General features: G+C 35.5%; 1 protein-coding gene across 1 annotated transcript in view; it reads left to right on the top strand.

The window, feature by feature from the left end:
* The first annotated feature begins 3,562 nt into the window (after positions 1-3,562).
* LOC145665916 (DNA mismatch repair protein Msh3-like) overlaps positions 3,563-11,075 on the top strand; it is a 75,546-nt gene continuing 68,033 nt past the window's right edge. The window contains exons 1-3 of the mRNA XM_081733021.1: positions 3,563-3,846; positions 7,706-8,103; positions 8,667-8,838. Of these exons, the coding sequence (XP_081589147.1) occupies positions 3,670-3,846; positions 7,706-8,103; positions 8,667-8,838 (747 nt within the window). The 5' untranslated portion in view covers positions 3,563-3,669. The remainder of the gene's footprint in view (positions 3,847-7,705; positions 8,104-8,666; positions 8,839-11,075) is intronic.

Below are 11,075 nucleotides of genomic sequence, written 5' to 3'. Positions count from 1 at the left end.
AGTGACGTCAATTCAACTGAATCGAACGCAAATCGACTAAGTGTAAACGCCCCATTAGTTTTCAGATCCATGTGAGACGGGCTTTAATAAAAGTATGAAAAATTCCTAATGAATATCTGCAAGATTTCAAAATTATAGCCAAATAAAAGCGATTGTTACTTTGCGATTTACTTATATCTACAATTATTTTTGTTATAAAATACCAAATCTAAACAAACGAAATTATATTATATGTCCCAAGAAAATATGAAACAAATTGGTTAATAGTCTATTTGTTCTCTGATTTTTACTAATGAACGGAAACTTTGGGACGTGTATTGAGAAGTCAAATGTAGAGAGAAATAATAATAATAAAAAAGAGAGAAATTAATTCATGAAAGTTACACACATTCACAATATTAACAGATTGACTGCAAAGGTGATTTGAGGGCACTGCTCCTAGGAGGCCATAAATTTCTTCTTACCTTTGGCTCAATTATGGATAGTCATGTCACATTTTTGTCGCGATATTTTGCTTCTCCCGAAAATGTACCAATGGGAGCCGAGCACCATGTTATGCTCATGGTCTCACAGTAATTTGTGACAATAAGCATCATATATGATGCTAGGGGCCGCGGTGGCTCAGTGGTAGAGCGTTCACCTCTGGTGCTAGGGGACTCGGGTTCAAACCCTGCTTCCGCCAAGTGAGCCTTGTGGTGGACAAACACCATGTGCGTGGGTTTTCTCGGGGTTCTCCCGTTTCCTTCCACTTTCTTCATTCCACCATTTCATTCATTACTCATCATCATCGTCTCCTTTAGCCTAACCGGCATAACCAGGGGACGTAAAACTCAAAAATTTCATTTCATTTTATATATGATGCTCAAGAACCTGAATAGGTTAGTAATTTGTGATATCGAACATGAGCAATATATATGGTGCTCATGGCCCCACAGAAGAATAAGGTGAGCATTACATATGATGCTCATGGCAGTCAACCTGTTAAGTAAGGTTAAAAAACTAATAATGTGCTATTAATTGTATATCGGAAATCCAGTAATTATAGCAGCCGCGGCTATTTTCCACGATAGGCCCGAATGAGAAGGCAGTACGGAGCATAAGATTTTTCCATCATATGCAAACATTCTATGTTATTTGAAACCGTGAGTACGCAACAGAGGATTTCGGATTTTAACTACGCCCTTGAACAAGATATGCAAAAATAAACTTTTTTTAAGATCAGCAGCGCAAATCTGTCTTCAACATTGGGGGAACGGGTAAGGTCGTTCCCATTATATTTTTATTTATTTTTTTAAGCGATGTTCAAAATATTTATGGCTAGTTTTAGACGGAAGCATTTATCGCAGCATTTCTCGTACCAGATGTGCTGCCAAAAATCTTGTATAATATTCTATGTCATCAAAAGTATATTGTGCTTTTACACGGTAGCATTTTGATAAGCATTCTGTCGTGACGTAGCAAACAAATCACTGGAGAAGAGCGCAATTATGGCTCCAAAACTAAAAACAGATATTTAAGTCACTATTTCTTCTGAAGCCCTTTTTCGCATATGCTTATGATGATACAAAGGACTTTTAACGGTGCAATTATACTATACAGATCCATAGATTTTAAAATTTACAGAAGAAATTTCTAAGAAAGAAATTACATCTGAGATGCGTATTTACGTGCAAATATAGAAATTAAAGGCGAATCTGAAATGCACGTAACCTTCAATAAGCTGCCGTAAAATTTTGACAAGTCTGTAATTTCCCCCCGTTCCCACTACTGCTACTACTACTACTACTACCACTACTACTCCTACTCCTATTCCAACTACTATTACTATTAGTAAGTACTGCTACTGTTACTATTACTAAATACTCCTACTTCTACTCTTACTACTACTTACTTCTACTATTATTACTCTTACTACTACTACTACTTACTTCTACTATTATTACTCTTACTACTACTACTACTACTTCTACTTCTACTACTACTAATACACCTACTACTACTTACTTCTCCTCCTCCTCCTCCTCCTACTACTACTTATACTATGGATCCGTATAGTAAAACTACACGTTGCCACCTGCACCGGAGAATGCAAGAGCACACCTCAGAAATGATTGCTGAAGGTACAATAAATGAAACGAAAAGTTTTTTTTTTTTAATGCATTTCTGTGGTTCCGTATAGTGAAACTGCACGCTTTTAACTTTGTACAAACGAGGATGTTCCTCATATTTTTTAATCAACATAATAATAGTATCCCTTCTCCGACTCATTTTCCTTTACTACAATTCAATTTCCCATACAAAACAAAGAGCATGGATATTTGAAACAAAATCTTTCGCTTCCTTTTAACACACCACGGCGCTGGAATCGGAGCAGAAATGCTGGGGAAAATGCTACGAAATAGAGCAGGTTTTATCGACAAGAAATGCCATAGGATATGCCATGGCATGGGAAATGCTATAGCATTTGCTACTTTACACGGTAGGATATCGATGATACGATTTTTGCTACGAGAAATGCTACGATAAATGCTTCCGTCTAAAACTAGCCTATGAAGTTAAAAAACTGTTGTGGAGGATCAGGGAGCAGAGTTGTCTTCAACATTGGGAGGCAGATTTAAGGCTTATTCTGGGGAACATCAATTTCACTTCACGTTCCTTTGTGGCAATCGGACAAAAATAATCAAATTTCTCCCCCAAAACACTTTTCAAATCGGATTAGGTGTCTTGGGGGGGGGGGGCAGTCCTATCCTATCTCAGTTCCAAGATTGGAGGGGACATGTCCCTCTCATCCCTCCGGGATTTGCGGCAATGTTTACGATATTAAGATGTACTATACAGAAAGAAATGAAGGAAATCTCAGTTAGGCCAGTATCATCATCACTCATGTATTAAGAATCATAAAAACTGTCGAAGCGATCTAGATAAACATGAAACATTTTTATGTACACTCATGTCCAAAATTACTGTCGCATATATATAACTGTCTTCTTGTAAGAATATAATTTGATAATGATTTTGCAGGGTACATTTAATACTGATAATATGTTTATAATCGGGAAATGTATATTTGTGGTAAATTTCATAAGAAAAGAATTATAAATACGAAAATTAGAATGAGTAAAACAAAATGTTGCTAAATGGAGAAGAAAGTTTTATTTTCGTTTTATTGTTCTTATTTACTGCTCTTTTGACATGAAATTTACCACATACATGTCTTTGCCGATTATACACATACCAACATTATAAGAAATACCGGGCGAATTCGTTATCAAATTATATTCCTACAACAACATATTTATAGACATGCGACAATAATTTTGGACATGAGTGTACATTCATTTTTATTTATATAGATAATAAATTATTAATTTACGGTATTTATTAATTTTTGAAATTATATTGTCTCATTTGTGAGTAGAAAAAATCATTCTTTGTATTTGAAATGAGAAGGTAGTTAATAATTATGTTGTATTAATTTGAGTTTTACGAGTAAAGCACAGGCAAGCGAGATAAATCTTCATAGATACCTCCTCATGACGTCACAGCCAAGGAGCCAATCAGAATGCTAAACGAGAATTGGGACTACCTGCTGGTTGTTGCCTCTTATTTTATAAATTTATCTACCTTCGTAGGGGGTGATACATGTGGAAAAATTATAGAATTTATTAAATGGCAAAGCCACCAAAATTGTCAAAATTAAACAGTTTAAATGTTGAAGCGGTGTATAGCGATACTGGTGCCTCTAATACAGGAGAACGGAAGAAGGCGAAACGAATAAAAAATGTCTCAACTTTTTTTGGAAATGATAAAAGTAGTAAATCGAAGAGAGTAACAAATGTGAAAAAGGTAAGCAAGAGGAAAACATGAAGATTGAGAAAAGACCGGTAATTATTATCATTCTTTAGGGAGATACACATACATTCATAAGATATTAAGGTTATAGTTAAGGAGCCGTACTTCCCATTTAGGGAAGGACGAGAAACGCCATACTTTCAGGAGTTATTCATTGACTATCTAGGATGTTAAAAAGTAGGTAATAGACTGAGTTCTTGCCCTTGTACTTAAGGTGTTTAGGTAGTGCAACAGTAAGATGTATCCTCGTGCACGGGAGATGAGAAGTAGCTGTTCTTAACTATTACCGATATTAACTTACCTTAGCTCGAAATGTACTGTTACTACTTTAGAAAATGTTTCTTAGGGGAGAAATTACAGTACTTTGATACAGATAGATTAAGCAGAGCACGAACCAACCTAACGAACTTGTGCTAGATGGCCACTAGAAAGCTCAAATGCTAAGTCATGGTAGGAGCGCAGATGATGATCCTGCGCAGAGTTTTATCCGTAGGCAAGTAAGGGCAAGGTTCTAGAACACAGGTCCCCCTTTCTATTAAGCTGTAATAAAGACAAGACAATAACGTGCCCTGCGCGGCTCTAACCCGACTTCACTCGCAGACGCTCACTTGGCAATACTATGTGAAATATATATTAAACTTGGGTACAGAAAAGAAACAATCTATGTTTATTCCATAGATTTTACAAATTTATAGTTCCTACCACCAGAAAATATAAGGACCGACATGTACTTTTGTCAGGCTGAGCTTTCTATTTTAACGTTTAAAGTAAAATTCTTCATCTGTTTTGAGGTTTATGTGCGTATTTCATTAATTTTATTTGTGGAGGACAAGTTTTGGCACACCATTCGAAACAGTAATTATTGAAAAATCGTTCTTTCACTAATTTCCTTATTGTATCAAGATTTTGCTGGGGGACGTGACATTATTCTACTTAGATGTAATTCAAAGGGCCATCAGAAGTAAATATTGAAAAATTAGTTTTTTTTTTTTTTTTTTAATTTGCATATAAATACAATATCCGGGTGTATGCCATGTAACTAGTGCAAAAGAACACGAACCATCTTGTACTGGGTGTCCTCTTAAAGTACGAATGCTATCTAACCGATCAGGGCAAGGCGACGCTGGTGGTCCCATGCGGGGGGTGTCCGAAGGGAACAAGCGCGTCAGCGACGACATGCATTCGTGTGAGTGAGGGTGATTAAAACATGTAAGTGAGCGTAATTAAAACATGTAGATTTTCGCAATGATACAAGAGCTCCAATGGCACTTGTCATGGTTTCACATTAGTAACGCCACACTCGTAAATATAGAATACAGTTTTTGCACACTGCAGAAATACGTCGCCAGTGGGAAATAGTATCGAATACAGTTATCTTTCATATACGCTCACTCAGTGACGACAACAGCTTTAATTTCTTAGGGGTGCAAGTGAGGGGCAGATACATTTTTTGGTTAGTATTTTTAAAGAAAGTTGTTGATAGCTAAATCTCAGTTTTTGTTAAGGTTTTCATCATTTAAATTTAATGGTGTCCTAATGTAACATGACTTGAACATGTTTTCGTCTACTACTATATTCTCTTAATAATTTCTCTTCATTTATCTTGTGCTTGAATATGTCAAGGTATTTTAATAATATAGATACCACGAAGTTCTGATGTTTTCTTTCTTTCTTTCTTTCTTTTCTTTTCTTTTTTCTTTCTTTCTTTTCTTTTCTTTTTTCTTTCTTTCTTTTCTTTTCTTTTTTCTTTTTTTTTTAAGTTTCTGTATTTGCCAGAGTCATCCCAGAATAGGATGTGTTGCATTGATAAATCGACAAGTATGAGATCTCCTTGTAGTTTATGAAGCGTATTTGTACGGAGAGGCGAAGGTAATAATGATAAGATTCTTCTATTGCAAGAAACCAGATGTTTTCATGGGGAAGAAGACATTTCAAATAGCGGCCTATGTTTAGCAGAAGGGGTCCAGCTCTTTTCTCTAAAACATGTTACAATTTTGGTAATTTCTGTTCACATTCGGTTAGTTTAGGGTATGGTTGATTAGTTTAAGTTAGGTTACGCTAGTTTAGGTTACGTTAGGTTAGTTTAGTTTATGTCATATTGGTGTAGGAGTCCCGCATAATTATCCAAAAAATGATAGAATTTCGCTTATTTCTACTAATATTACGTTAGATTAGGTAAGTTCAGGTTAGCTTACCTTAGTTTATGTTAGGTTAGGTTAGATTTTGTTACGTTATGTTATGTCTAAGTACTTGCATCACTCATTTCTCCTGTAAATTTTGTGTTTTTACGTGCTTCTGGACTCCTTGTACTAAACATACCCCCAAATAGCAATTCAGTAGCAGCGTAAGTTAATTCAATCAGCACCAAGGAAAACGGCAGAGATCCGTTGAAACTATCTGCTTCTATTTTATTCAGCGGATCTGTAGGTGTGTTTGTTCTACAGTTATTTGATATGCAATCTGTTGTATATCTTAAGTAATACACCGAAGTTATTGAACAGACAAAAATATAGTTAAGATACGATATTGTTTCGACACCATTACTGACTAAACACAGAGAGTTCCGTGTAAGTTGCGTATTTTACAAAAGTGGTTTAGGGAGCGCGGTGGCTCAGTGGTAGAGCGTTCACCTGTGGTGCTTGTGGTCCCTGGTTCAATCGCAGCTCGCGCCGTGTGGACTTCGTGGTAGGCAAACACAGTGCTCGTGGGTTTTCTCGGGGTTTCTCCCGTTTCCTCCCACTTCATTCCACCATTTCATTCAGTTCTTATCATCACCGTCTTCTTTAACCTAACCGGCATAACCATGGGACGTAAAACTTAAAGATTTCATTTCATTTTCATTTTAAAAGTGGTTTAATCAAACACGTAGGTCGGTGCAAACCCTAGAACGTTATTCCCAAAGAAACAAAAACTTGGAAAGGAATTCCTTGCTTTCCGCAATTATCGACAAAAATTCAACGTATTCTTGCACGGCTTTGAAAGTTATTTTGTTAATCCACTAAATAAGCCAGGTATTTATCGTGCTAACTTGAATGTGACTCTTCATATACAGGTCAAACCAAAGGCAATATTAACGCCCGAATTAAAGAACACATTAGACAATCAAAAAAGTCACAAGAAGGAGGTATGTCGGGATTGTCACTTTACCTAAAACAATATACGCACAATGTAAAGCAGGTTAATGTGATGTTCAACAGAAACGAAGAAACAACGGGAGATTAAAGAATCATTCTTTATTCGTAATATAAACAGGCTTTAAATCTGGATTTTGGCAACATTGGTAAAATCTGGTTACGTACCTTTGGTGTACGTATATTTTGGATTTGGCAACAGTAATGTAACATACACATCGCACTTCCTTCAACTCAACTCTTTCTTTCGCTCACTGTTCTCTGTTCGTGGTTTTAGTACCAATCTTTCACGGTATATTTATTTGGTGGCATGTATTCCTTTTTTCATACCGTGTTTCTCTCATTCATTTTTGTTACTTTACTACTGAAGTTGGAATTAGCTTGTTTCGATGCGTCTGGAGAATATTTAGTTTTACCACGGGAGAATATATTGGTAAGTAACCAATTTTTTGTTAAAGAAAAAACGCGTTGTTCATTTTTGATATACTTTTGTTTGTTTGTTTGTTGGTAGATACAAGTGTATATAGTTATTTACAGAATTAATGAAATTTTCTGTTGTTAGGAAACTAAATCTGCGCGTAATGAATTCTTATTAGACAGTCAAAAGGAAAATGTTAAGTGGACGTCAACATACAAGAATAATTTTGTACTGCCTTTGTATTGTGTTAAAATATTCTACACCTAGCGTTATTCATTGTGTTTGTACATTTTGTCTTCAATAGGAAGGTGGTAAGAGCAGTCGAAAACGGAACAAACCACTAACGGAAGATGACAATTCCAAACGATTATGCGTAGATGAAGACCAACAGTTTTCTGTGGACACATTATCTGAAGATGATGTTAATGATGTGACATCAACTCCTAATATAAAAGCGTCTTCCAGACATTTTTGTGCTAGTACAGTCCAAAAATTAAACAATTTCACCTCAAAACGTAATAAAAATAACACACAAAAGATAAAACCTACAGACAATGTTCAGAGAAGACGTAAAAACAAGCAGAATAATGTAGCAATCGGTGGTGTTCAGTCAGCTGAAAATGACACTGGAGACTCACCGAGTGTTGTGGCGAACGTGGAAAGTGATAAAGCAAATAAACAACTAACTGATCCGAGTATTAGGTAAGTTAAATTTGTATTTGTTACTGGGCGCAATAGAATACGTGTCTACAATTTAATAAAATAAGGCTCATATCATATATCCAAAATATTTATGGATATAATTTGAGAGTCAGTTCTTTTAAGTTAAATTTGTAAGTTATAGCACCGAATATGTAAAACTGATCGGAATAAAGTGTGAAAATAAACCTGTATTGTACGCTTCTGCTCACAAAAACCTAGACTGCCTTCCAGAATTAAGTCCAAAAAGTTGAACTTTTTCCCTCATTCTTTTGTGAAACAACATGCATACTTGTTAATAGAAATAGACCATTGCTGACAAGTAAACGTACAAGTGGTATAAGAAAACAATCAAACATTTGACAAAAAAGGATAAAAAAGTCAAAAACTGGCATATTGCATGATGCCAGATTGAAGGATGTAGAGGGTATTCCCTGTTCTATTTGATTCTTTTATGCCAATAATAATAAAGAAGTGTTGTTAATTCGTATTAATTGTATACTTTTATTTTCATTTGTTTTTATTTTTCTCTTTTAATTAACTATGCACCACTATTATCTTTCTAGTGAATCACCTTCAAAAAGGAATAGAAAGACAAAAGCTACAGCTTCTGATAAAACAACCATTAAATACACGCCACTTGAGCAGCAGGTTATTGAACTAAAGAAGAGATATTCAGATGCTCTGTTATTCATACAATGTGGATATAAATATAGGTTTTTCGGCGACGACGCAGAGGTCTGTATACTTCATGTTTAACTAAACTTTCTATGCTAATATTGTTTGTAATTTAAGTAAAATTACTAACTCTGACTATTTCCTATAGCATCCGGATGTTTAATGCTGCGTTCACAAAAGCTTTCCATTGACTTCTATCCTTAGCCAACTGGGTCCAGTTTCTACTTTGTATTCCTATTTCTGCGAGATCCATCTTAATATTGTGTTCCCATCTGCGCCTAGGTCTTCCTAATGGTCGTTTTCTGATTGGATTTCCAGTTAAAGCTTTGAAAGCATTCCTACTTTCTTCCATTCTGGCTACATGAGCTGCCTACCTAAGCTTCCTAGATTTGATTACCCTAACAATGTTTCGTAAACGATATAAATTATATAGTTCCTTGTTATGAAATTTCTGCCATTCACTATTCCCATTTCTCTTGGGTTGGAGTATTCGTCTTAGGATATTGTTCTCAAACACTTTCAGTTTGCGTTCTTCCCTCAGAGTAAGCAACCATGTTTCGCAACCGTATAGCACAACAGGCATAATTATCGTTTTATATAGTTTAAGCTTCAAATTCCTCAACAGAATTCACGATGACAAAACCTTTTGAACTGAATAATAACACGAATTCACTGCTTTTAGTCGACATTTAATTTCTTCGTGAATATGGTTTTGGTCTGTTAATATTGATCCTAGGTATTTGAAAGTATCCACTTTATCGCAAGGCATCCATAATTTGCAATATTACGATCTCTGCAGACTTCCATGTATTTAGTTTTCTCTACATTTATTTCTAAACCAAATCCCTGCAAGCGTTCAATAAGACCTCTGCATTTCTTTCTATTGTTCTCCTGTCATCCCCTATTAAATTCACAATTAAATTTAAGTACAGTACAGTGGCAAATCTTGGAAAACCTATACTATTTGTATTAGAGGTCTACACGATCTGTTATTCTTAGGCTGGCCTGTGAATATAAGATCTGACAAACGACGCCTCTCCCTCTCTTGTGGCTAAGCGGTTACCGTTCGCGCCTTTGGCGTGGGAGACCTAGGTTTGATTCCCGGCAGAGGTTCAGGTCGTTCGGATCCCACGTTAAAATGTAAGTCCACATCTCATATGGCCTCGCTGCTGAAAGGGACGCTAAAGAAAAGTTACATCACATCAGCCTTTTCTGCCTCTCGAAATGTATTTTTGTTATGGCGTGAACACGTCTAATATGCTAATCGGACCGAAATACACGAATTACAATAACTTTTGCTATTATATGAATAGTTTCCGACTTCAACAGTGGAAAAGTATGGAGCTGATTGGGCAGTGTAGTGGTTAAGGCACCGGCACGGTAAGCTGGAGACCCGGCTTTGATTGTCGATAAAGTTGTGCATATTTTTCATATTCCTAGTATTTTCGATATCACTTATAATTCAGACTAAACGCACGTAAAAATTATTAGTTAAAGTCAGTATACTGTAGCTTAATATACTGGTACCTCGGACGGAATACGTCCGTAATCCGTTTCAGACACTAACAAACATAACGAATACCAAACGAATTTTTGTCGTAAGGAATAAAGGAAAATATATTTATTTATTCCATCGGAAAAAGATTTCTATTGTTATTGCCACATTACACATTGATGGGATTGTATAAATTACATTTAAATATTGCTTAATGTTAAAATGTATACAAAAATACAAAGGGAATTAAATTAAATAAATGAAAATTTACTTCATTTAGAGTCGAGTGCCTATTTGCAGGTTTTTACGGGTGTATGTACTAAATAATATGCTTACTGTATGGTACTGACGCACGTGGACAATCGAGGATTTGTCTTGAGAAAGGTAAACAAAGGTAGCGCGCGATGTCGTGACTCACTTTGATCCATACAAATTCTAGTTGTATTCCAAACAAAGGTCATACAGCAAGCAAGTACTCCAAACAAGACGTACAACAAGCTGAACTTATTTCAAAACTGACATATACCGAGATAACACTGTGTATATACTGTATATACGTATCCTGTGGGTTTCTAATATTAAAAGAATACAGCTTCGGAATTGGTGTCTACTTGTGAGAATGAATGTATTATATCAATGCATGTATACGTGAAGAATGTATTCTGATCTTCAGCGTTTGTCATGATTATGGATACTAAGTAGCTCACTTAGTACAATTTAATGTTGAGTTATAATACTACCTGCTTTTAATAGAATTATTGCGTCGAAAATAAAAAGACACTGATTTTTTTTATTTTTATTT

This window comes from Thermobia domestica, chromosome 12 (assembly GCF_964235325.1).
Source record: "Thermobia domestica chromosome 12, izTheDome1.hap1.1, whole genome shotgun sequence".
Taxonomy (NCBI): Eukaryota; Metazoa; Arthropoda; class Insecta; order Zygentoma; family Lepismatidae; genus Thermobia; species Thermobia domestica.
The sequence above is the reverse complement of the archived record's forward strand: the minus strand, read 5'-3'. Positions and strand labels throughout refer to the sequence as shown.